General features: G+C 47.7%; 1 protein-coding gene across 3 annotated transcripts in view; it reads left to right on the plus strand.

Moving 5' to 3' along the window:
• MGAT4B (alpha-1,3-mannosyl-glycoprotein 4-beta-N-acetylglucosaminyltransferase B) overlaps positions 1–25,564 on the plus strand; it is a 50,783-nt gene extending 25,219 nt beyond the window's left edge. The window contains exons 2-15 of one of the 3 annotated variants that reach the window (XM_014253261.2): positions 9,855–10,034; positions 10,731–10,871; positions 11,711–11,844; positions 14,316–14,362; positions 16,477–16,590; positions 17,026–17,101; positions 17,479–17,593; positions 18,316–18,446; positions 21,288–21,395; positions 22,326–22,534; positions 22,907–22,985; positions 23,421–23,508; positions 24,384–24,496; positions 24,571–25,564. In XM_014253261.2, the coding sequence (XP_014108736.1) occupies positions 9,855–10,034; positions 10,731–10,871; positions 11,711–11,844; positions 14,316–14,362; positions 16,477–16,590; positions 17,026–17,101; positions 17,479–17,593; positions 18,316–18,446; positions 21,288–21,395; positions 22,326–22,534; positions 22,907–22,985; positions 23,421–23,508; positions 24,384–24,496; positions 24,571–24,594 (1,559 nt within the window). In that variant the 3' untranslated portion in view covers positions 24,595–25,564. Of the gene's footprint in view, positions 1–9,854; positions 10,092–10,730; positions 10,872–11,610; positions 11,845–14,315; positions 14,363–16,476; positions 16,591–17,025; positions 17,102–17,478; positions 17,594–18,315; positions 18,447–21,287; positions 21,396–22,325; positions 22,535–22,906; positions 22,986–23,420; positions 23,509–24,383; positions 24,497–24,570 lie in introns of those variants that run through there. The other 2 variants (XM_005523561.3, XM_088063644.1) reach the window with 2 other exon arrangements.
• Positions 25,565–25,712: the final 148 nt, after the last annotated feature.

A 25,712-nucleotide genomic window follows, 5' to 3' on the forward strand; every position in this document is an offset into this window, starting at 1 on the left:
CAGGATCTCGGCTGCTCTGAGTCTGGTGGTAACTTTAGTGGAATGATGAGTGCAATGGTCGATTGTACAGGAGGTGGGGAAATACAAGGCACCAGCACTTACTGCTGCTGATCAATAAATTCACCTTCAATTTGCAGTGTGGAGCTGCTTTTTCCACTGGTCAGTGCCACATCTCTCCTGAGATGGGCTGAGCTTGTCAGTCAGCTGCGAAGTGCTGGTGGCTCAGGGTCATTTGTGGGGGGGGATAATGATGATGTTTGATTTTAGTAATGTTGGGAGAAGGATTAACAAGAGTTTCATTTCGACTCCTTCACAGGCAATTACCGACAGCTGCTGCTGGAGAAAGGGCGTGATGATTAACACAGTGACCTTTGCAAGGATTGACTTTCCTTCTTGGAGAGAATCCTTTTGGATGGACTTATGAGCCATTAGCACTAAGCAGGATGTGTGGGGGCTATGGGTTTTGGTGGAACGAGGTCTCTGTTTCACTATTAACTTAATTAGGTTATAATGGAAAGGGTTTTCCTGTTGGACTGTGAGACATTTGCTCTGCTTCAGGGTTTTCTGCTTCTATAAAGCTTCAGAGATGGGCCTTGCCAGCACCCGTGGGGACATGGTCCTGCACACTCCAGCCATCAGCTCTTCCTTTGGGTTTGTTTTGCTTCATGAGATTTTATTCACTGGCTTTGCTTTTTGTTGTGAGAACGAGGTGAAAGGGAGAGAAATGCAGTCTGGAGGGTTTGGTGAGAGCCAAGCAAATCCGATTTGGGCTTTTTCTGCATTGTGATGGTTCACAATTCAGCATAACAAGTGACATGGCCCGTGGCATGGTAGGTGCCCAGAGCTGTGCCTGGACCCCAGAGAGGCACAGATGAGGCTGCTGTAGGTTCCTGCATGTTCATGTTCAGAGCAGGAGAACAACACCAGGCTGTTCCTGCTGCTGCATCCAAGAGCCTTTTCCATGGCCATGCCATGTAAGGAAAGTGCATTGGGCAAATGCATCTCCTTTTAAACCATACACAGGTTAGCTTGGTAGGATTGACCACATGTACAATCTCTCAGCTTTTCCCATTCGCCTTTTCCCCCCTTCCTTGCCAGCCCTTGCCCAGTGTAATGTCCTCATTTAAAAATCCTGTCAAGCTGCAATTATTTCAAGGTTTAATGACCCATGATTTCTGTAATGCTTTATTTTGTTCACTTTCAGCATGTTTTTATTCCCCAGTCCAATAAAGGGTATTAAAAATACCACCGAGTACAAAGCCTTCACTTTCCATTTGAGAAAAAATGCTTCGAAAGCTGTATTGGTGCTACACAGGTAAATAATTAGATTGCTAATGAATTAGCTTTGCTTTGAAGACAAAAGCTTCAGTGCTCCTAATTAGGTTGTGAGGAGAGGCATAGAAATGTGTGGGCTTTCTCCCAAGGAAAAGGGGAGAAAAGGGGGCTCCCCACCCAGCTAAGACCAGGGACCACTGGCAGGACAGTGTTTTACCTGACCTTGGGCTCAGCACCTTCCAGCTCTTTGACATTGTTTAAATTCCTCAGTGAATCCAGAGGAATAATACACTTGATCTGTACAACACAATTCCTTTTCAGTTTCAAATTAATATTTGAATGAAATGGTTACTTACTGCTATGTTTTGAAACAGGGAGAATGGAAGCCTGTGGTATATTTTCATTATATCACTCTCGATGCTTTTCATCATAAGCCCTATTATCATGCCCATCCTAAGATGAATTATCTCATATATTTTTTCTTTTCTCACAGAGCAGGATTTTTTTCCCAGGCCTTTGATCATTCTTATCACCCTCTCAAAAGCCCCTTTTAAGTCTGTATTAATATTCTTTTTCAGATTAGGTGAAAACTATTGTGGTATTAGGCAGCATGATTTTAATAATGTTATAATCTTCATACTATTATTCCCCATCCTGTTCACTAACCACACTAACATCTTGTTTACCTCTGTCCCTATCCCCGTTTTATCCCTGGATTGCTGTTGCCTGCAGATAGGGCTGCAGACACTGATGCTGTGGTTTCCTCTCTAGTTAATATTGCTAATTAAGAACCATGTGAAAAATACCTTGATTTCCCCACCCCCAGTTAAATTGCATCTATCAGTTTTGATGTCAGTTTGCCACTTGGTTGATTTTTTGCCTGATTATTTGTTCCTTTTCTGACTTTGATGAGCTTATCTCCATGTCCACTCCATATTTGGCTACTTCACTAATTCATCTCCTTCCCCAGATTCTCACTAAATCTATTAGCTGGTGAGTTTAATACCAATCCTTATGGCTTCCTCTGGATAGTTAACCTTTTGCTATGATGAAAATTCACTGTTTAATCCCATTTTTTTTCTCTTTAGGTCAATGGCAGCATTTGCCCTCTTCCCCTTTCCTTCTTAGCTTTTTTTGCAGCAAAATGAATTGCCATCTGATTTCTTCATCTCTTAAATCCTTTGAATGGGTTGGTAAAAAACCCCAGGACAAGTCAGGACTGGTTCCTTTGTCAGAAGCGGATGGTGGTTTATACCTGCAGGAAATTTCCTCTCCTGCCAGTGCTTTTGTTTGGCAGGTGAAGCCCAGGGGATTCGCCGTGATCTCGAAGCCCTTTGTATCCTTCACTGTGGTTCACCCACGGAGCTGTGCTGCAGAAAGAGATTCCAAACCTGCTCTGCAGGTACCCAAGAACAGTCTGACAGCTTCTGCTGCCTCCTCTGCCCTGATCCAGGGCATTTTAGGCAGAGGTGATGGGCATTGCTGTTTGCATTCCTAATTTCTGAGTTTCTACATCCGTGCTTTGGAGCCTGCATCCCCCCTGGGGAGCCTTTGGATTTGGGCACAGGCACCCCTGTGACTTGCTCTCCTCCTTGGAATGGGGAGTTGTAATGTTCACCATCTGTGTTGTGTTTCAGCATCCCATAATGGGAAATCTACTCATCCCCATCTCTGAAAACTTACTACTTAGGACTTTAGAAGCAAAACAAAAAGCTTATTTTTTGAAATATCTGTGAGTGCATTGTCTGAACTGAGTCTCCAATGCAAACAGTAGCTCATACTTTGGAATAACAAGGCGCAGGGGATATGAATTTTCCTCTCGAATCCTTCTGACGACGTATGTACTGAGACAACACTAAACTTCAGCAAGGAGATGCACAACAGAAATATGATCAACACCTACTGCTGCAAAAAGAAATAGTGACTTAAAGGTGCCCATGTTCCCTCGGGAGGGACTGTCAGTGGAGAGATGCATTGCATTTCTATCTCATTACACAGAGCTGCTGAAGGTTGAAATGCTGCTAAATATACCACAGGCTCTTATTTAATGGCCATATTAAAGAAAACAACATATACACACACCAGACTGGAGCTGGGGAAAGCTCTTGCTTTATTTGAGGATCATTTTTTCAGACAGGTTGACTTTTAATAAGCCTCTTGCCCTGGCTGATGAGTTCTCTCAGCATGACGCTGATGCCATGGGATGCTCAAACACAGCAGCCAGCCCAGAGGCAGCACAGGAGCCCCACTGACTTTGGGATCTTTCCTTGCCATCACCCACCTGGGCAACCAGTGCCTTTACTGGGTGTGGAGGATGGGTACTAGTTTTTCTAATATGCTGTAGACTCTGGTGCTCCAGAGCAGCTCTGCATCCGATCAGGATGGTTCTTGAGCACAGGCTCCAAGCTGGAGCATAGTGGTGGCACTGAGGGGTGCATCGTGGTGGTGGGGGCATCAAAGTATATTATTCAACCCCAGTCCAGGATATCACGTGCTGTAGGAACTAATTGAACTGAAATAAAGAGAAAAAAAAGGGCAGAGGATGAACACAAGGAACTAAAGCATAGCTGCTGGTTTGGGCAGCTCTTTTGCCCCATCCCTGGCAGTGTCTGAGGCCGGGTTGGATGGGCCTTGAAGCAGCCTGGGCTAGTGGAAAGTGTCCCTGCCAATGGCAGAGGAGTGGAATGAGATGAACTTCAAAGTTCCTTCCAACCCAAACCATTCCATGACTTTGGTGACTGGGCCTCCCTAGAAGTGCCAGTGCCAGCACTGCCTAACCCAGCCCGATTGCTTTGACTTGGGAAATCCGCCTGCCACCCCTTTCCTCCCCTACTCCCTCTCCTGCCTGAAGCTCTCCACACCTGTAGCTATTTTCCCAATAATAAGCAGCTTTCTAGTGGTACTAAAGATCCTCCTTTCCATGTCACTTTTTGCCTTGGTGGTAACCACAAGTTAAAATACAATATTTAAAACTTGAAAAAGTTTATTTTAAAAAAAACTTCTTTCGCTTATTTTTTTTTTCTTTAAAAAATTACGTAAAAACCTTATAATAAAGAAACTTGGGGTGTATTTATAAGCAGCAGCTAGAAAATGTCTGCTTTGACTGAGTATCCAGGTGGTTTGGGACACAGTGGAGAAGTAAATGTCGCATAATGTTTACTAAATAGAGCATCCGTGTTTGCTGTGTGGTGATGGCACTGCTGAAACACTCACACTTTCTATGCAGATGAATCAGCCCCCAGCAGGGTAATTGCAACTGCTGGAGCCTCTTGGGAGGCCCACCCTGCCAGATACCACCCACTCCCCAAACTCTACCCTTGACAGCGTTTGAATTGTTGCTTGGCATGTCTTGGTGCTCAGTTCCTTAATGCAAATCAGGTTCTCAGTGGCTGCATCTATCCCACGCTGCCAAAATATTTATGATTTTAAAAGATGAGTCTGAAACTGGGAGCCATGACCTGCTGGCTCACAGAAGGGAAGGTGATGTGTCTCTCAGCTTTCTCATCTCACAGGAGCTCACTTCATGTTTAGATCTGAAAGAAAAGACCTGCTCAGTCTTCATCCTGCTTTTGGTGGGGGGGTGAAGAGGGGCTGATATTTGGGGATTTTGGATGCTAAACTATCTTTTTTATTGCTACTTAAAAGTCTCTTTGCAGTGTTTTTTTGAGGGATGATTTGGGGATTTGTTTATGGTGAGTCTCTAGAGCTGGTTATTACCTTTTAAAGCCAAATAAGTAAAGGGCAACATTTTGCTTTTAAAGGTATAAATAGATTATTGTGGAGTTGCTGCAATCTCTGTACCTGTGTGCAGAGTGCCTGACACATGTGTGCTGCCCCAGCCACCAGATTTCCATGTAAAACAGGACTGTTTCTTTTTTGTGTCTCGCGAGCTGAATTTAATTCACCGATACGGCACAGTAACTCCTTCTATCCATTTTAATGGTCCAGTGAAATTCTGTTAGCAAAAGACCTAATGAATGTTGTGATTCAATCAGGGCAATCTAGAGTGTAATGCGTGGAGCGGTGCCAGCATTCTATAAATCATTAAACATCAAAATGTAAAAAAGAAAATAAAAATAAAAATTAAAAATCATCATCTAACTCCAGGAGCTGCTGGGAATGGCTGGGGCTGGAGGCAGCATGGGTGCCTGGCTGGGATGGGGCAGTGGCTCACAAGCCTGGTTCCTGCTCTTCCCTGTTAGCATTTTTGGATAACACAGATGCTCCAGCATGGAGAGAGGGTTATTTGTGTGCTCTGCAGTCGCCTCAGGCCCTTGCAAGTCCTAGGAGGGGAAGCATTTATTTCTTAAAGGGGTGCTTTAAATAAAATTAGGGAGAACAGTCATTACAGAGACATTTTCTGTGAGCAGATGAATTTTCTGCTCCAACTTCATTTACATTGTAAGGGAAGTGCACTTTTTCTTGCTCCGTTGGCTTTGGGAATTCGTGCAACAGCAGTCTAAAGGTGCAGTTTTGTTCTTGGAGCCAAGATTTTACAGGGCTAAACAGTTTAAAGGTTTGAGGGTTGTTTTTAGTTTTTAAACCAAGTCTCTTGAAAGTCTTCCTAATGAGAAGCAAGTCCAGCTAGAAAAGACTGTGTGTTTGCTTTTGAAAAGATTGAATTGGAGGGAAATCTCTGGCATTGGCCATGGGTCCACTCTGCTGGGAGAGGTTATCAGCAGAGAACAAAACCAAAAGTAATTGGAACTGAAATATGGATGTGTTTAAAATGCACTGCAGACTCTCTGGGAGGTTGGATGTGATTGGAAAGATGAATGCAAAATACAGAATTATAACATTCTCTGTATATAACATGACTCTGTGTGCGTATATATATATGAATGGATGGACGGATGGACTGTGTGAGATTTCAGGGTGGGGGTTTTATTTGCACTGGTCTGATTCTGTGTCTGTCTTCTGGTTTAGGATCAGATTATTTTGCTTTCACTCAAAAACTGAAAATGGATATGGATGCAGTTGTCCCAGCCCTCAACTCTGCAAGCAAGCACAGTTTGCACTTAAGAGTCACTTGAATAAGAATGAAGCCACAGAATTCTCCATAATGGAGAAATGCTTTTTGTTAAGGGGGTGCTGTCTTAGATGGATAAATGCTTTGGGAAGGCTGCAGGAGCTCAGCTCTGTGGGACACCCACAGGCTCCTGGGAGCAGCCTGTAAGCCCCAGCAGCCTGTGCCCACCCCTCGCATGCTGCTGCATCCTGGGGAGTCACAGAATGTTCTGGCTCGGAAGGCACCCACTAAGATCATCCAAGCCCAGCTCCTGAAAGCCATCCCTGCCTTTTGCTTCCCTGGTGGTTTGTGTTGTTGCTCAGCAAACCCAGCCCAGCTAAAAGCACAAAACCTGGCAGCTGTGTCCGGGCAGAGCCGTGCGGGACAGGGGCGTGGGGGGATCGGTCAGTGAGTGATGCTCAGCCGGACACTCCCCATGGCCACTGTCCCTCAGCCTCGGGCTGCTTCCCCCTGCAAGGATCCCCTCTCAGAGCTGCTGCAGTGGGCATGGCATGGACAGATGGTGATGGGCACTCAGCTGTTCCCAGCTCTGCTTCCCTGCCCTGCTGAGCCCCGGCTTGTACGAGGATGCCTGATGCCCACTGGAGCCTCACAGCCAACCTGCTTCTAAAAACAGATTGTGAAAAACCATTGAGTGCAAATATGGGCCCTGGCAAGGTGAGAAATGAGTTCTTTGCGCATGTGTGCTGCAAGTTTGAGAGGATTTTGGTCTCCCAGGTCAGTCCTGCAGCCCGTCACCTAACACTGACTTTCTTTTCTTTCTTAAACCAGTATATTTTAAGCCCAAAGCAATGTGTTATCTCTCAAAAAAAAAGAAGCTAAATCTTTTTTTTTTATTATTATTTTAGATATAGCTGGGAGTTTTTGTCCTGCAGTGCTTGAGTCTAGGGATATTTTAAGAGCTCTGTTATCTTGTTCTGGGAGGGAATACAATAAATATGTAGATAGGCAGTGCTGCTGCTTTGAAAGGTATGTAAAGGGTCTGTGCTGAACTGACACTAGCTGAAAAATTTGTTCTGCCTAATTAGCAGCAAATCACTTCTGTGTCCAACCTTGCTTATAGACATGGGAGCCAATCCCCCCCTTCTTATCCTCTGCTGCCCTTTGTGGGTTTTCAGAGCCCTCCCTGGCAGAGTGGTGAGGGTTTTTGTGAGGACACAGATCTGCAGCCACATGTCATCGCAGGCCAACAAGTGCAGAATTACTGGAAATTCATGGGAAACTGTACACCCATCTCGGGCTTTGTCTAGGATTGTTCAGGCTGTCATCAGAACCAGTCATGATCGATCAGCTTTTAAATGTAATGAAATTTTAATTAAAGAATGGAAAGCCTACGAAGACATCATATGACAAGAGCGCTGGAAGCAAATACAGTTTCACTTCCAACCATTAACCAGAAAAGCAGCAAATGGTTGACTGCACACCACCATTGCAGTCTAAGGAAAGTACAGCTCTTTGCTTTGGCGGGCAGGTCATTAGTGACTGAATAATCAGTGACATTTCCCTTCTAAATCTGACACAAATGAAGTGCAGTGCTCTGGAAAAAGCCATTAAGTGCAAAGCCTCGCCTTCACTCTGCTCCAGGTATTGCAGAACAAGATCTAATGGCAGCCTTTAGCTGTGATTTGGCTTTGATAGCATCCACAGGATAGTAACCCCCCAGGATGCCAAGAGCCAAATACTTCCAGCCTTGCACAAGCCATCATATTGTGCAAAAACAGAAAGTGAGATTTGTTCCTTGCTGGTGTTCCCAGATGCAGCCAGTAAAAGGTACAAATAGGAAAACCAGTAATCTGGAGTACTGGAAAGCTGAATGTAGCTGAATTCTTATGTCTGAGAGGTACCAGCAGGTAAAGGTCTCGCTCATCGTGGGATGAGTTTTTAGAGCCTGACATCCTCCTGTGAATTCCTGTGGCAGCTCTCAAAGCTGGGTGTCAACGTGTTTTTCTGCACGTTTGAAAATGTTTTCTCGATGGGAGTGGAAAGCGAGCACAGGAAAAAGGAAGGACTGGTCTTGTTTATGTCTCTCCCTTGAATTTCTCTGAATAACGTGTTGTCAGATGGACGGAGTCATCAAATGGGTGTAACTTCCTCTGCTCCCTCCCCGTGTGCTGTGGCTTTGAAAATAATGTCAAAAGGTTAATAGGAGCCAGACTGCCTTGGGGGGGTCCCTTGTGCTGAAGCAGAGTCTTTAAGGAGGTTTTTCTTGGGGAAAAGTCTGAATAGGGGAAACTTTCTAGGCAAAAGCATTACCAGTAGCTGGACTATGAAGCATTGTTGTCTTGGAAACTCTGTGCACTGAAGCTGGATATGTCTGATTTTCAAAATTCCTTTTTATTTTTCTTCATAGACCCTAAAATAGAAGTTTTTGATGCAGTCAATGTATCAATTGCAAGTTCAATTGCTTTGATTTATATTTAGCCCTGTGTTGGGAGGTTCCAGTGCAGTATTTTTGATCATTAGCTCTCCTAGACGTGGTTGGGTTAAGAGTCTACTATTTAGTGGGTAAATCTGCTTTGGGTATAGTCTTGTGAGTTACAATCTTACTGAAAATACATTAATAACCACAGATAAAAGTGTGTTTTTAATGAGCAGCTTCATTAGTAATGGGAAAAAATGTCCCATGAAGGTTTGTCTGTGGCTCCCTGATTCCACTCCCAGTTGTTGTATAGTTAGTTCTGACTGAAAGATCTTAATAGTTTTATTGCTCTGTTTACAGAGCATGGGATACGATGTTGTTTCAAAATTAAAAGCTTTGTTACCCTATCAGAAGGGTTTTTTATACATTTATGATGTGTCCTAAAGGTGTGTATCCAAACACTTGAATTCATATAAGCATCCAGGTAGCTGTTGCCATGTGATTTTCTTTATCCTGATGTGTTTTGGAGAGGTTAGATTCACGAAATCTCTTTAGACTGCTGAACTTTGGGGCTCTCTTCCAAAGCTGGAGGAGGTGCTGTCTGCACCCTTGTCTCACTGCAGGGCAGCATTACCCCTTGCCAACATCTCTCTTTCCATCACTCAGGATCCTCCAGGGGATGGTTGTATTTTTGTATCTAGGAAGGGAAAGCTTTTTACAAACTGGGGAAGGCTCAACCTGCAGAAATGGATAGATTGGATATTAGGAAAAAATCCTTCAGAAGAAATCTGCCCATCATTCACACAAGCTGCCCAGGGAAGTGGTGGAATCACAATCCCTGAAGAGATGTAAAAGATGTGTAGATGTGGGAACATGGTTTAGTGGTGGACTTGGCATTGCTGGGTTAATGGTTGGACTCAATGATCTTAGAGTTTTTTTCTAGCCCAAACTGTTCTATGATTCTGTTCCTACATGACCCAGAAACCCAAGCTGAAAAAGGAAAAATGGAAGTGGCTTTATTATTGTAGTTCTGCAACTTAATCTGCCCTCCCCACAGCCCTTTCACCAATGGGTGCATGCTGGACCACAGCTCCCTAAATCTATAATTTAAGGATTGGGGGAAGAAGGGAGGTATGAGTGAAACCCTTCTGAGCACAGAGGACAAAACTTCTCTTTCTTCTCCATCCTCAGGTGACGTTGTGGACATCTACCAGCGGGAGTTCCTCGCGCTCCGGGACCGGCTGCACGCAGCCGAGCAGGAGAGCCTGAAGCGCTCCAAGGAGCTCAACCTGGTCCTGGAGGAGATCAAGAGAGCACTGTCGGAGAAGCAGGCTCTGCGGGATATAAACCGGACCTGGAGCAGCTTATCTGGTGAATAAACAGGCGTTGAGGATCTGGGGCAGTGTTGAAGCTGTTTCTAATGAGGAGGTAGAGAGGTGTGTGTGTGTGTGCGTGTGCGCAGGGCTGCAGACAGGACCTGCTCTTCTCTCCCCCGGTGCGAGCAAATTGTGGAGTTCAGAGAGACTTGGGAGCTCTTAAACTCCTGTTTAATTAGAGGTGCATAAGCATCATTGAACACGGATTTGCCTCTGCCGAGGATATTTGCCAATTTGCTTGCTTACAAGCTTTTTTTTTCTCCCTTGCAAGTCATACACTCCGTTTCCTCTGGCTGTATTCAACCCATATGGAAAACGGGTATCCAGAGAGAGGGGGGAGGAAGGAGTTAGGCTGGCTGAGCACCCCTCGCCAATTTATTTGTTTCTTTTTTTTTTTTTTTTTTTTAAGTTGCTCAGTTCAAGAAAATTGGATCTCTGCAGAAAGATCTGATTTGACCTTCATTTTATCTTCATTCTCCCCTCTCCTTCCCAAATGTTTCGGGACTTCTTTAAGGCCCTTCTGGCTCCTGCTGAACTTTAATTGGGTTTGTGGTAGCATGTTAAAGGTTGGCCTGATTTTTTATAACCCAGCAGTAGTCTCGGGTGGCCAGGCTGCTGTAAAAAGGCTTTTTGCCTTGCAGTCTATTCCTACCTACCGTGCCTTGCAATTGATTCCCTTTTCCTTTTTAAGACGAAACCAAGTTAAAACTGTGGAATATCACCAACAAGAATGTGCTGCACCTTCCCACCATCTTCCATCATTTGCCACATTTGCTGTCAAAGGAGAACAGTCTGCAGCCAGCCGTGCATGTGGGACAGGGGCGCACTGGAGGTAAATGGGAATTAGTGCTGCTTCTGGTGCTCTTCCTCACCTTGGTGCCTGTCCCTCCCCTTTCCTCCGGGCCTGGCTGTGGCTCAGATACGAGCAGGACTGGAGGAAGGGCTGCATGCATCATGCAAGCTTCCTTGGTTATGGTGACATGTGGGGTGGGCGAGCCATGCCACGCCTGCAAGTCTACAGCGGAGTGCTGTCTGTGCTCTTGACTGGCCCTAAAATGTTCTTGATGCTTCTGCCAGATGTTGTTTGCTGCTTTCCATATCCAGAGTGCTCTAGACTTTGCCTGGAAGGGCTTCAGATGAAAGCATAGTTTGTAGGGTGCTTCATGGAGACTGTAACCCAACTAAGGGGACAAATCCCATCAGGAACAGGATTTTGGTTACTTGATGATTCCCCCAGCTCCCAAATCCCAACCCAGCACGAAAGACCTGACTTGCACCTACTAAACTGGAGTGTTTTTTGCCATGGGAGGGCTTTGGAGAACAAGAGGTGGTCTTCAAGTCGCTGTTCACAAGTGGAAGGGCCCCTGGGAGGGAAAAGGGTTTTGGGTATTTCCTTGGAGATCATTCCTTCAGGAAAAAAAGCAGAGCCTATCTGACTGCCCGTGGGTGCCCTGCTAGCCTGGCACGCTGGGGTGCTGCTGGTTGGCACTGAGCTGTGGACAGGAGTGTGGGAACCCTGCATAGCCCAGGAGCCCCCCAGCCTGCTGCTCACTGCTGGTTTTTAATGACAGAGCCTGGCACTGACCAGGTGAACCATGAGTTGGTCATGGGAGCAGAGCAAAATGTCCAACACAGCCCCCCTCTCTAAAATCTCTCCGTGGCCCTGGGCAGTGTCCGTCGTGATGGGAATCCCCAGCGTGAAGCGGGAGGTGCATTCCTACCTCACCGACACCCTCAACTCCCTCATCTCAGAGCTCACTCAGCAGGAGAAGGAGGACTCTGTCATCGTTGTCCTCATTGCCGAGGTAAGACAGAGCTTTGCCATTTTTCCCCATTTCCCTGGCCCCCCACCCCACTGTGTGGCAGACTCGGTGCCAAACAGGATGCTGCCCACCCAGACACCAGCTCTGCCACTTGCTGGGCAGATGAGCCCGGCCTTGGGCTGCTGTCCAGCAGGATCAGCAGGTGTGAATTGACCAAAATGAAATGCTGGTTGGGCCAGACAGGATCAGGATGTGAGCAGGCAAATATGTCCCATTAGCAGCTACTGGCGTGGCACAGCTCACCTGAATCATGATGCCTTCTGCAGGGTGCTTGAGTGGTCATCCACAAAATGAACTGGAGCAGCCCCATGACCATGTCTAGCTCTCAGATCTGCTCCTGCAGCAGCTCTGTTTCTCCATGTACCTGTAACACAGCACTAAACCCCTCTTGAAACTCAAGAGTTGGTGACTCTGGGTTGAGACTGATATGCCTCTTTGTACTGGTGCCTGGAGCCCGGAATCCATTGCTGAATCCAAGGGCTAAAAAGACTTGATACATTAATCCGCAAGAGCTGCTTTTATCTATGGGTTTAGATGTTTATTTTTCTCCATGGCTTTCCTCTCAGGATTATTTTCTTGAGCCTGAAGTGCATTTGTCTTAATTTCCAGAAATCCGGTGAGAAAGATAAACCTCAGTAGCCTGTTACTGAGAGCGGAACAAAGATGAATGTCTGGGTTTGCTGCCTGTTTACCCATAATCTGACATTTTGAGTAGCATTTGGCATTCAGGGCTCTGGCTGGTATTTTCTACAGGGAGAAGGTGTGCACAGATGGGTGCAGCCCAAAGGGCCCAGGACAGGGTTAGCTCCCTTGTAGTCATTTAGCTCCCTTGGACAAGTTTGGTGGCAAGTTTTTGCAGTGGGTAAGTTGAAGCCTGAGAGGCTTTAAGCAACTTGACCCAGACCAGCTCCTGTTTTGGACTGCAGTAACACTACTTCAGTTGACTTGAAAATAAGGTGTGTGCTCTGATGGCAGCTCCTGATTTTCAGGAGGTACCTATGACAAGGAAAGTGAACAACAAATAAATTAATTCTGATCCTGTGAGGTGCAGGAGCACACACACCACATCCCAGTAACAGCATTGGCAGTTGTTGCAGATTCCTTTGGCCAAGTTTGGTCTTGGAGCTGCACAACATCCTTCTGTGCAAGTGTCTGCCACTGCTGTGCCTGCTCTGTCTCTTCCCAAAGTGTTTCTCCATGTACCTGCACTTGTTAGGGCATGGGATAAAGACTAAATAGTGGAGAGGGTGGTATGAACCTGAAGTAAATGCTGAGTAATTTGGAGACTCAGCACAACTGCAACAACTGAATGTCCTTCCTGGGATAGGGACTTCTCATTCCTGAGCGTCACTGCTGGCCACTGCAGGTGTCATCCACAGTGGCTGGGCTGCCTGGGAGAGCAGGGGCTTCCTCAGCTGCCTGAGGGGAGCCCTGGGGTGAGATGGCTGGCTTGGCTGTCACCAACCCACTGTTTCAGACACTTGGAGTGGAGCTACATGGTTTCTGCCAAAGCCAGGAGCATCTTTCCTGCTTTTGTTTTTCCCATTGCTGTTTTCTTGGCACAGTGCGGTAAGAAATCAGTCCAGCACTGGGACTCTGAGCCCTGTTTAGGAAAGGGACCTTTTCCTTTGGAGAAAACCCTCCCTTGTCTCTGTGCCAGCACAGAAGTGCTGTGCTCAGCCTGTGACACACATCCCAGTGTCTCATTCTCACCTCGCCCAGCAGCAGCTGGTCCCGGCTTCTGCGATGCTGCATTGGCAGATCCACCCAGGACCTCGTATGGCTGCCCAAATCAATGCCACCACCAGGAAACAGGAACAGTTTTTGCTCCTGGGTCTCCTGCCCTTTGTTCTGGGGTTTTGTTTTCCCTGTCACTGTGCAGACGGTTTCAGGCTGGTCCCTGTGCTTGTGCTTATCTCACCCGCAAACAGCAGCGAGCGGCACTGGTGACCTTTGTCTCCCAAATATTGATTGTTGGAACAAACTGGGGCTTTAGGAAGAAAAGTGTCAAAATGAACCTGAAATTAAAAACTTGTCAGCAGACCCCTCATTTTCACCAAAGGGTACAGAGTATTCGCTGCCATGAATATTCTCTTGGATGCAAGACAGGGTGTGTAGGGAAAAAATAAATAGCCCAGAAGTTAAAACTTGCACAAACACCTGGTGCTGGCAAGGGGCAGAAGTGCTAGGAAAGCACATGGGGAAGATGTGCAGGATCTTGTGGCCTTTGGGATGGATTTTGGTGTGTGATGCCTTTGGTTAACACAGAGGAGGGCTCCTGGGAGCCTGTCAGCATGGGAGAGCAGTAAAGCTGGATAAAAGGAGATATGAGGGTGAGTGAAGATGATACAGATGTGCTGACAATACCCTGGATGTGTTGAAGAAGATTTCTGAGCCATGGGGGACACAGGCTGAGGCTGAAGGGTCTAACACTGCTTTTGTTTTGCTTTCAGACGGATCCACAGTACACAGCCGGAGTGGCAGAAAATATCAAAAACTTGTAAGCACTTCCAAGTGGCTTCAGTGTACAGCCTGTGCCTGCAGCAAGGCCAGGGAAGGGCTTCATTAAGGAGAAAATACACTTTTCTGCTTCCCTGTTGTATTTTGTTGTTGTTGCTTGGGGTTTTTTTCCCTCTTTTTAAACTCTGTGCTCTCTTTGCTAATGCCGCTTCCACTTTCTGCTTGTTCTAAAGTGCATCCCGTATGTAGCTTCTTAGGAGGCTGCTTTGTGCCCCAAGTATTTAACACATGTGGTCATTTTGTTCTGTTTTGCTTCTTCTGCCCTGGGGCACTGTGAGGAGATGGATTGTTTAGATTTCCAGCTATCTTGGCAGTTGTTTCAGCGTCTGCTGCAGCCCTGTCCTTGCTCTGTGCAGTCTGGGCAGTGTAGTAAGCACACACGAAAGCTCCTGCCTTATTTTGCTTTAAAATCCATGATCTATCTTTCTTCCCACTCCAGCCTGTTTGTTTTCTCCTTGTTCTAGGCTCCAGTTACATTTGTCTCTCTTGCTGGCTGCTATTTATGTCCTGGAGCCTCAGTGGCTTTTGCAGCTTCGTCTGTGGCTGTTTAAGCGGAAGCTGGTGATGGATTATTAACCATGAGCTGGTCCAGTGATAACAGCAGCAGAGCTCGGGGCAAAGGGAAGAGGGGGTGAGAGAAGGGGCGGTGACTCCCGTCCAGCTCCTGCCATTGCTCCTTTCCAAGGGATCATCGCAGTGGCCGCAGGAAGGAGAAGCAAAAGGGCAGCAGCTCCTGCCAGCCCCTGTCCCGAGGCAGGGATGGGAGAGGGGCTGGGACGGGCATGGGGAGCGCTGTGTGGCACTTGCAGAAGAGCTGAAGCTGAAGCAGAGCCCTCCATCTTGCTGTGCAGGAGCTGGCAGGGCTCCCCTCCTTGTGCCTGCAGGAGCAGGACGCACTTCTCGGGGATAATGGACTGATTGTCCGGTGGATCCTGATGAAATTACCGGGCGCTGCTGCAGAGAGCGCCTCTGCGTACAAGTCCTGAAACTTTAATTGACTTAATGATTTGATTTCTCATCATCCCCCCTCTCCAGTGCCTCCTGCCCCTCCCTGAGCCACTGAAATTATTTTTCTTCCAAATTGAATTGAGGTGGTGTGGGGCCAGGGCAGGCTGGGCTTCTCACAGGAGGGAGAGAGCTGTTGCTGCTTTACTGAAATGTTTTTTCAGCTCAGTGAGAAGCTGCTGTTTCACTGCTGCTTGAAGAAGGGAAGATTTGAAAATGTTAGCTGAAAGACCTTCCAGTCCCAAGGAAGGAATAAAGAAGGGCAAAAGCAGTGAGAAGTTTTGGGGAGTCTTGCTGCTTTGTTTCCCTCTGCCCCATCTCCCATCCTTCAGGCTCTGCACAAACAAAGGAAATCAGCCTTGCACCAAATGTCCTCCAAAAGGCAGTATAAAAATAACTGTTTTTCCTGCTTATCTCTCACAGTTAGAGCAGTCCCAGGGTATTGCTTAAGGCTGATGTAGGTGCCTTCTTTTTAGATGGGTGACATTATTTTCTGTTTGAGTTTGACTCTTGAAGGGTTTCTTAGCCACATTATAGGAATTATAGGAAAAGCAGATGCTGATTTTATCAGCATAAGAGAATAGGTAGACTTCCTGCTGGCTCTCTGAACTACAGCACAGCAGTGTTTTAAGCAACTTAGCAGAAATGTATAGCACAACCTCTGCAAAATTAATTTTAATTACTGATGCCTTTGGAAAATCTCTAAATGCCTGTAGTGCCAAGCCCTTTCTTTGCTGAACCAGTTTTCAGGTCATTTAATCCTGTAAAGGGTACATGGTGCTCAGGGCTGGTCTTTAAAGCTGACCCATGTGTGTGCAGGAGGGAGGAGGATGCTGGTCGGGGGAGTATGTGCACATGGGGCTGTTAGAGACTGTGGGAGGGAGAAGATAACTTAAAATGTCCATGTCAATCCCTGCTGATGTCTTCTGATGAGGCCTGGAAAAGCACTAGGTACCAGGGAAGTTGTACCTTAGAGGCTGTGGTTTTTGTTTGGTTCTGTGGCTCAGTGTTTACCCAGTGATTTGGCCTACGAAATGTTGTGTCAGACGTGGAGGTATTTGTTTGTTTACTGCTGCTTTTCTCCCTCAGATTCCCGAAGGAAATACACTCAGGTCTCCTGGAGGTAATATCCCCATCTCCACATTTCTATCCTGATTTCTCCCACCTGCGAGAATCCTTTGGAGACCCCAAGGAAAGAGTCAGGTAAGAATGAGTGAGCACATAAACAAGCAAGCCCTGAATTAAGGAACTGTAGCAAGTTCCTCACTGACTCCAGCAGGAAAGGCTCTTCTGCAGGGGCACATGAGGACCTTAAACTTGAATTATCCAAGAGCTGGAAGGATGTGATTTGGTGACAGGGGATAAAGTAGCACCAGGTTTGCCAGGCTTCCTTTGTGCTGTGGTGTTTCTGTCACCAAGCAAGGGGCTCATTTTAACCCAAATTATCTTCATTTTGGAAGTCCTTGAGATTTCCAGTAACTCTTAGCTGACCAGGGACCAAAGAGAGAAGCCATATGCCATCCCCTCTGCCTCACAGGGCTGTGTCACCTTCCCATCTCAAACCCAGCCTTGGCAGGCTCCCTGGAGCAGCCCTATCCCAGCAGAGACCGACACTCCCATTGTCTTTGTCTCTTTCAGGTGGAGGACAAAGCAGAACCTGGACTACTGCTTTTTAATGATGTATGCCCAGTCCAAAGGCATTTATTATGTGCAGGTGGGTTTGGTGCTGGTGCTGAAGGGAAGATGGATGTACCTGTGAGTTCACTGTACTGGCTCATACCAGCTGAGAGAGAGCAAAGAGCACATTCAATTCTGTGATGCAGCAGAGTGGGAGCAGGTTTTAACCACATAGGTTCAAAAGCTGGGTTTTAAAAACACTTTTTGACTTTGAAACCTCCCACTTAGGAAAGGCAGAAGTCCTTGTTTCTCTTACCTGTTAGATTAAGTGAGAAAAAGTGCTTGGAGCACCTTCTAGAATAAACTGGGTCTGTGCCAAAGCTTTCCTCTGGTCTAAGGTGTGATTACTCTGCATAGAGAGACTGTTGCTGGGACCTGGATGGGACACTGGAACTGTGCCCTTTTGTCTTGCAGCTGGAGGATGATATTGTGGCCAAACCAAACTATCTCAGCACGATGAAGAACTTTGCCTTGCAGCAGCCCTCTGAGGAGTGGATGATCCTGGAGTTCTCTCAGCTGGGGTTCATTGGTAATGTTCTCCCCCACTCACCCCAGTCCTATCAGGCACAAGAGCCTGCTGGTTCTTGGCCTAAGAAATTGTCCCCACAAGATGGTAAAATACTTGATCCCCTCCTTTTTTTGCAGTGACCCTTGTGTTTGCACAGGGGAGAAAGATCCTCACAGCTGGTACTGCTGTTGCTCACTTTTAGTAAAAATAAGCCTGTTGAGTGACCCAGCTGACAGCCAAACAGCCTAGATATGGCCAGTAGCTTTTAGGCTGGATGAGATCTGGATTTGCCTAAGAGTGTGCAAAAGGAAGTTTACATCAGCCCAGAACTATTTTGGGAACAGCACTACATGGTTGCAGTAGCAGCTTGATCTGTTATTTTGGATACTGGTTTGACTGGCTTAAAACTTGTAGTTTTCAGGGCAGGAAATGGTCTGTCCTGCAGCTGGCTGCGTTTTTCGTCCTTGTTTCTCTTTACTGAATGGGAGATTTTTAGATCTTTTGATACTGTTAAACTGATCTATGAAACTCTAATGCTTTCTAATTCTGTGGCAAATATTAAATCCAGAACTGTATTGGCAATGTCAGCAGTGCTGGTACATAAACCAGAGCCACATGTTGTTTCCTTCATGTAGATGGACACATCTAACCTCCATAGCCCAGTCTCCCAATTTTTTCTTTCCCAGCTCTGATTCTAGACCATTTCATACCTTAGCTCCTCTCTCTCTCTCTTTGTGCTTTAGGAAAAATGTTCAAGTCTCTGGATCTGAGCTTGATTGTGGAGTTCATCTTGATGTTCTATAAGGACAAACCCATTGACTGGCTGCTGGATCACATCCTCTGGGTGAAAGTCTGCAACCCTGAGAAAGATGCAGTATGTAAACAACCTCTGTTGAAGGGAAATGTTCTGTTGTGTTGTGTGTGCAAATGTACACTTGGCTGTGCCTCCCGAGGATCTTTTCTGTGAGCTCTGGTGCTAACTGACTGCACCGAGCCATCCCTGTGGAGCGTGCCGCAGGGTGTCCTTGTGGATTGTGTAAGTGGAGACCTGGGAGTTCAGGCTTTTGTAGTCTGCAGCTGCCAGGAAAGGCATTATTTCTGCATCTAAGCACTAACAGGGTATTCCTCCTCCAGTCCTGTGTTCCCCATTCTTGTGTGTTGTTTTGCATTCCGGTGTGCTTCTCTCCCTGAAGCCGTTTCCCACTCGCTGACTACAACCCCAGAATAACCCTTTGACGCTGGATCCATGTGCCCTACCCTCCTGGAGCACACATGGAGACTGCCCAGAGAGCTCACCCCAGATGACCCAGAGCAAACCCTCCTTGCATAGTCTGCCAGAATGAAGCCAGATCACACAAAACTCTTGTCAGGGTTTCTAAGAGGGTGCGGAGAGGTGAAATGGGTTCTGGTTTTGTGCTGCCATTCCTTTTGCAGAGCCATAAGGCCCAGTGCCCTGTGGAGGTTGTGTTTGAACTCCAGCAGCAAGGGGCTAAAGCGAGTGGGAAGGGCAGAGGAGGAGTGTGTGTGGCAGCAGATGTAAGATGAGCTCAGCACCAGATACACTCCTGTCTTCTCTCTGAGCATACTGTATTTACTCAAACGCTTGCTTGCCCTCCTCCCCCAGTGGAGAACAAGCAGCAGAGTCCCTGTGCAGAGCTCAGAGCCAGTGGCTCAGAACAGACTACACGGTGACAACCATGTTGTGGTGATAAATGCCACAGCAAGTGGTCACTCTGGGAATTAATATTGTATTTATGTGCTGGGGGGATGGAGCATCCTCAGACCTCTGCAGAACTGGGGCAAGGATGTGGTTTAATTTGGCCTGATCCCTGGCAGAGGACATGGCATTGGCTCCAGTACCCCTGGTGCAGCAGGACCAGTCTCAGATGATGTCCACTGAATCCTCCTGTCAGCTCAAACCATGTGTTCAGATGTGACACAGCAGTCCCCAGGACTGTCTGGCAACCCCACAGTCTGCACAGCTGTGGGAAGAGCTGGATGGGTGGGATGCTGGGATGGAGCTGGGAATGATGCTGCTGTCTGTGCCCCCACCTTCAAACTCCTCAGCTTGAGCACTGATTAAATGCAGGTCCTGCTGTGCAGGATCATCTTCTCCTTAGCTCATCTGTGCTCATCTTTTCCTACCTGATGGAACCAAGGTTTTCTCAGGGGAAACCGCAAACCTCTTAAACATGTTGCCTTTTTAAAAATTAACCTACTTTCCATGTGGATTTCTGGCTCCTTTCCCCCACTGTTTGCATGATTAACTCTGTACAGTGCCCTTTCAAACATGACTTTCGCTTGTAAATCCCACTGTGCAGAATCAAATTGGTAGCGGGGAGGATTTGTCTTTTTGATTGAAAGTTTGTTTGACCTGAGCTTTTGGTGAGTGCTCTGCCTGCTCTGGGTCTATTTTGCACCTTCTTTTTTAACTAATTTTAGATTTACCTGGGGTAGAGTTGTGTGAAAGGATGACCTTCTTACCACCAACTGAGCTGTTCCCCCTCCTGGCTTGTCTGACAAGTCTGCTTTCAGGAAACATTTCTTTAGCAGTGCAGGAAAAGAGGAGAAAGGTAAATCAGGAAATGCAGTAGCTGCCTCCATTCCCCTTCCTCCTCCTCCTCTCCCCATCCAGACTGAGATAGCCATGATGGAGTTGCATCCAGAGTTGCTGGCAGTGAGTAGGATCTGCCCCATTAGCATGGCTAGTTTTAATTTTCTAATGTAACGTGAGCTGGATTAGGGGATTATCTCTTTTGCAGCTCTCAGGGGTCATGCCTGGAATTTCCCAGCTCCCAGGCCATGCTGGGGGCTTGGTGTGGCACCCTGTCTGTTCCAGGCATCCAGCAATGCTGCACCCACCGCGGGATTTCTGCCGGGTGGGAGGCTGCAAGAACAGATGGCATTAGGGATGTGCATGCATTTCTTTTCTTGGAAAAAGCCAAAGTTGGATAACAAATACCCTCTCCATACAGCTTTTAACCTGTATTTTTGTCCTGCTCCCCCAAACTGAGAGAAATGAGCTATTTTAAAATGTGAATTCTCATCTCCCCACACTCTCAGTGATTTTCCCTTTTGTCCTTTATTCCCTCTCCATCGTCTGTCTCCCTGCACTCCATGGTAAATCACTGCCAGGATCACAGTTGCCTCTCCAAGTTTATTTATGTGGTGGATAGGTGTGAAACAGCCCAGCAGCTCTAACAGTGGCATGTACTGTACATCTGCTCACAGCTCCTGCCAGCAGACTGGGAACTGCCCATCCAGAGAGAGCCCACACTTGGGACCTGTTCCCCTGGGCTCTGAGTCATCCCAGGATTACTGTACCTTCAGACATCAGGGATCCCAAGCTCTGAGTTGTAGGAAAAAGACTCTCCTAATAATCCAAGAGCAAAGGAAACTCAGTTCTCTGGCTGTTCCTCCCTGACAGCACAGCGGGGATTTGCTCAGCATTCTTGGCTATGCTTGGCAGGAGAAACTTGGCCCTTAAACCAGGACCCTTCCCAGCAGAGCCAGGGGGGCCAGTGGCCAAGAGCCTCGGTCTGGTTTCCCCAGAGTGTGGTTAAAAGCCCTCTTGCCACCTTAGAGCCTAAATACCACAGAAGGGCACAGAGATGGAGGACAGGGCTGTCTGTCACTCCTTGTGCCCTTGTCCTTCCCTGGTGAGGGCCACAGTGGCCTGCAGAGGTTTGAGCCTGGGGCATGTGTCTCGTTTCAGAAACACTGCGACAGGCAGAAGGCAAACCTGAGGATCCGCTTCAAGCCCTCGCTCTTCCAGCACGTGGGAACCCACTCCTCCTTGGCTGGGAAGATACAGAAGCTGAAGGTGGGTACCAGCTCTCTGTCCAAGCTACAGGTGGCCTGGCCTGCAGACACCCAGGAGCTGACTGCTTTTGGCTGGGGACATCAGTGACAGCAGCTGGTGGCAGCTGGATTTCTGTGAAGTGGTTGTGTTTTATGGTGAATTACAGTGAGCTCAGGTAGCTCCTGCTCCTCAGAATGGCAGTGACATGCACCAAGAGTCACTGCAAGATTTCAAGCGTCGGTACCAGTCCTGGCCACCCACCCTGAGTGCCAAACCATGGTCCAGGCAAGTGACTTTGAAGGATCTACTGAAAAACCTTGAGAGATGACTCCTGGGTTGGTCTGACTTCCTTCCCACTCTACTCCATGTGCCTGGGATTTGGTGATGGGCAAATTATAACTCACTGTATAAGAGCTGGAATTGTTGATGTGTGTTTAAACATGAACAAAATGCAGCTTCCCACAAGTACAAGTGCAGAACCCATAGACAGACGTCCCTGGGCTGTGCTGTCTGTGTCATCCCTGGGGAAATGGATGGTATAATCCAGTTTGTATCACAGTGCAGTGCTGTCAGGCCATGTAATCCAGTCATTTTATGCTATTGTCAGCCTCACAGCTGCTTTCTCCTCAAGTGTAAAGACTGTTTCCAGAACTCCTGGGGCAGGGCCAGGCATTCAGGGACATTAGGACAATGAAAGGCTCCTTGGTGTGCTGGATCAGAGCACAGAGCAGGGGTGTTTCTCTGAGCTGCCTCTCCTGAAGCAGTGTCCTGGGATCCAGTCACACATTTCCCTGCCTGATGCCTTTCCCAGATTACTTCCATGTCTCATCCTTCTGTGCCCTGCAAATCACAAAATTTTAATTTGCAGTGCCTTGTAGCTGTGACCCTGGTTCCTCACAGGCCAGAGCAGCTCATGGCCCTTCTCTGCCATTTTGCTTTGTGCCCACCAAGGACAAGGACTTTGGGAAACAGGCACTGCGGAAAGAGCACGTCAACCCTCCTGCCGAGGTGAGCACCAGCCTGAAAACCTACCAGCACTTCACCTTGGAGAAGGCTTACCTGAGGGAGGACTTCTTCTGGGCCTTCACTCCCACTGCTGGAGACTTCATCCGATTCCGATTCTTCAAACCTCTCCGTATTGAAAGGCCAGTGCTTGAGGGGTCAGTGGGGGTGTGGGGGCAGCCCAGAGCACATGGAGACACTTGACTTCTGCTCTTCTGGCAATTTAAATCAAATTTCTTGCCTGTCTCCTGCTTGGCTGCCCAGGAGGAGAGAGCAATGGTCTTCCAGGGGAAGGATAATTTAACCCTTTCTCACTGGGGCCACCTTTTCCAGAGCCCTTTGCTTTCCTCCACTTGTGAGCAGTCCATGGTTAAGCTGATCTGGCATAGAAAGTCTCAGGCCAAATGGTGCTGTGGGCTCTTTGGGAAAGTGCCTGTTAGGTTGAGCTGTTTGATGATTCAGATGGGGTGAAAGCCATCATGTGCCCCCTCGCTCAGTGTGTCTTTCTGTGGATTTGGTCTCTGTCACAGGTTTTTCTTCCGCAGTGGGAACATCGAGCACCCCGAAGACAAACTCTTCAACACGACCGTGGAGGTTCTGCCATTTGACGTAAGTCTTTGATTGAGATTTGAGGTGAGGGTGGAGTGGGAAGCAAAAGAGGCTTGAGAGGAGGGAACTGCTTAGAGCCATCAGGAAAAACCTTACAAGATTTGAGTGCCTCTTACAGGTGCTGGCAGGAAGCCAGAGGGTCATGCCTGGTGTGATGCCACCTCGGGAATGGGGTGCTAGGCATGGCTGTGTGAGCCATCCCTGTCTGGGGATGCTGCAATGGGTGGGATGGCTGCAGAGGAGGAGATGAAGCCAGAATGGTGCAGTGGAAACAGCAGTGTGAGGACTGCAGCTGTCCTCTTGTTTTGGGTGTGTGTCTCAGGGTTACCAGGTATGGGACGAGATGTTGGCAAGGACATCTCAGGGGTTGCTGCTTTTCCTTTGGGACTTTTGGGTGACTCTTGCCTTTGGCTTTGCACAAAACTCCATTTGCAGAGTCTACAGTCAGATAAGGAAGCCTTGCAGGAGGGAAGAGGCGCAGTCATCAAGTACCGCAGGACAGCGGATGGCTACATCCAGATAGGTACAGTGGGGGTGTGGGGTGGTAAAGTGCTTGCTGTCTTCGATAACACAGCCCAAATCCTCACCTGCATGTCAAGAACCTTAGAGCTATTTGCTTGGCAAAGAGTAATTTCTGCTTGCCAGGAGAAAGGTTGGAACAGTATTTAATTGTCATTGTCTCCTCTCCTCCACTGCCCTCTCTCTCAGACCAGGCTGTCCTCCTCAGATAGTTTTCAGTCCTCTGTTTCTGCCAATCTCTGCTCAGAGCTGGGACCAAATGATGCAGATTATTTGTTTGCTTACTCTGGGGTTAAAAACCTCCACCAGGGGCAGTTTTGCCATCTCTGTACTCAAACCATTAGCAGGCCAGACTTCGTCTCTTGCCACTTGAGCTTGTTTTAGTGCTTGCCTTGCCTTTGGACAAGAACAAGCAATTGCAGCCTCCAGAGACCTGCCAGTGTGTGATACAGCCCTGGTGTCCCTGCTAAGATGTCATTTTCTTTTAAAGCAGAAAAATAAAAGAAAAAATTCCTGTCACATGCAGTGTTTTGCCATTTTCTCATTCTTCTGCATACTGGCTGGTTTCTCCCAGTTGCATTTTCAAAAAAATAAAAATCACAACCAAAAAAGCATGTAGGCAACTCTGTCCCCTTTCACACACAGATATGACACCAAATACTCCAAGTACATTTTGGTTTGTTTACCTGATTTTTTTCCTCCAAAGTGTGGCATTTTGCAATGTATTGCCATCCACAGTGCTGTTTTTTAGCCTGTTTTGTGTGAGGCAGCCACAGGCAGGGCCTGCTGGGGCTGTTGGTTGTGCCCTGGGAAAGAGGGGAAGTGTAGGGGCAATGCCAGAGGACCATCCCTGTGTCAGCCATGTGCTCTCCCCACCAGGTTCATTTTCCAAGGGCGTCGCAGAGGGTGAGGTGGACCCATCCTTTGGGCCACTGGAGGCCATCAGGCTCTCCATCCAGACCGACTCCCCGGTGTGGATCATCCTGAGCGAGGTAAGCCGAGCTCCCTCAGCACGTCCCTCCCCTGCCCTGCTCATCGCTCTGATCCCATCCCTCTCTTCTTCCAGATTTTTATCAAAAAAGCAGAGTGAAACAGGCGTGAGGCAGAACAGACACACTCGTGGATCCCTGCTCCTGCTCCCTCCCTCCCGCTCCCTCCTCCCTGCGGCGCCTTGCCCGGAGCAGGACAGCGCAGGGCCGGCTGCCGGAGGCGGCAGTCGCCGACAGACCACGGCAAAGCTGCTGCTGCGCCAGCCCCACCATCCCCAGCAGGGCTGCGGGGCCAGGACGGGCATCGACTTCTCCTGAAGAGGAGCAAAAAGCAGAACCCAACCCCCTGTGCAGAGGGGTGGCTTTGCTCCGCTCCCCCGGCCCCTCGGGGTGCCGGCTGCCGCTCGGGACACGCGGCACAGTTTGGGGTCGGGATGAGCTTTAGCGAGCGTGGGGACAAAAAGCACCTTCAGCCCCAGAAAGGGCAATTTTGGCTGTATTTGGGGACAGAGCAGGTCACACTGAGACCTGCCAGCTGACCCCACCATGGGATGGAGGTGGCAGGGACCTGCCTCGCCCTCTCCCAGGCAACAGTCCTGGCCACAGCTGAGAATTAAGTGAGGGCAAAGACTGACCTTCCTTCAGCAGAGGAAGAACGAATCCAAAGGGGTTGGAGCTATGATTATGGCAGGGAAAACAAAAAAATAAAATACGCCACACTGTGCCTGCCAGCATTGAACACAGCCCCTTAACTCACGGTGAAGTCTCCAGTGTCTTCATGCCTTGAGATTGAGTGCAGAAACTGTCTTTTTTTTAAATAACTATTTCAGTTATTAATTGATGTGGGTTTTTTGGGGAAGGAAAAAAAAAAAAAAAAGCAGAGGTAGCCCAGTTCAAAAATAGCAGGGATTAGTGTAAATCCCAATGTCCTTTCAGCTATACACTGGAATGCATTATACTACTTTAATGTTCTGTATTTTTTATTATTGGATACATTTGATTTTTCAAGTACATCTCTATATAAATATATAAAACAATGTGCACTGTAATAAAAGCTAAATTTAAACCTTTGGTGCAGTAGTGAGAGTCACTTGAAGCACGGCTGCTTAAGGCACCTGTGACCCCCCCCAAGTTTTCTCAGTGGAGGGTGGAATCCAGGAAGGGCAAGGTCCTGTTGCAGGGTGGGTGATAAGTGGAGCTGGCTCAAAGTAAAGGTCAT

This window comes from Pseudopodoces humilis, chromosome 17 (genome assembly GCF_049639895.1).
Source record: "Pseudopodoces humilis isolate 2021_Gansu_Grassland_sample_001 chromosome 17, ASM4963989v1, whole genome shotgun sequence".
Taxonomy (NCBI): domain Eukaryota; kingdom Metazoa; phylum Chordata; class Aves; order Passeriformes; family Paridae; genus Pseudopodoces; species Pseudopodoces humilis.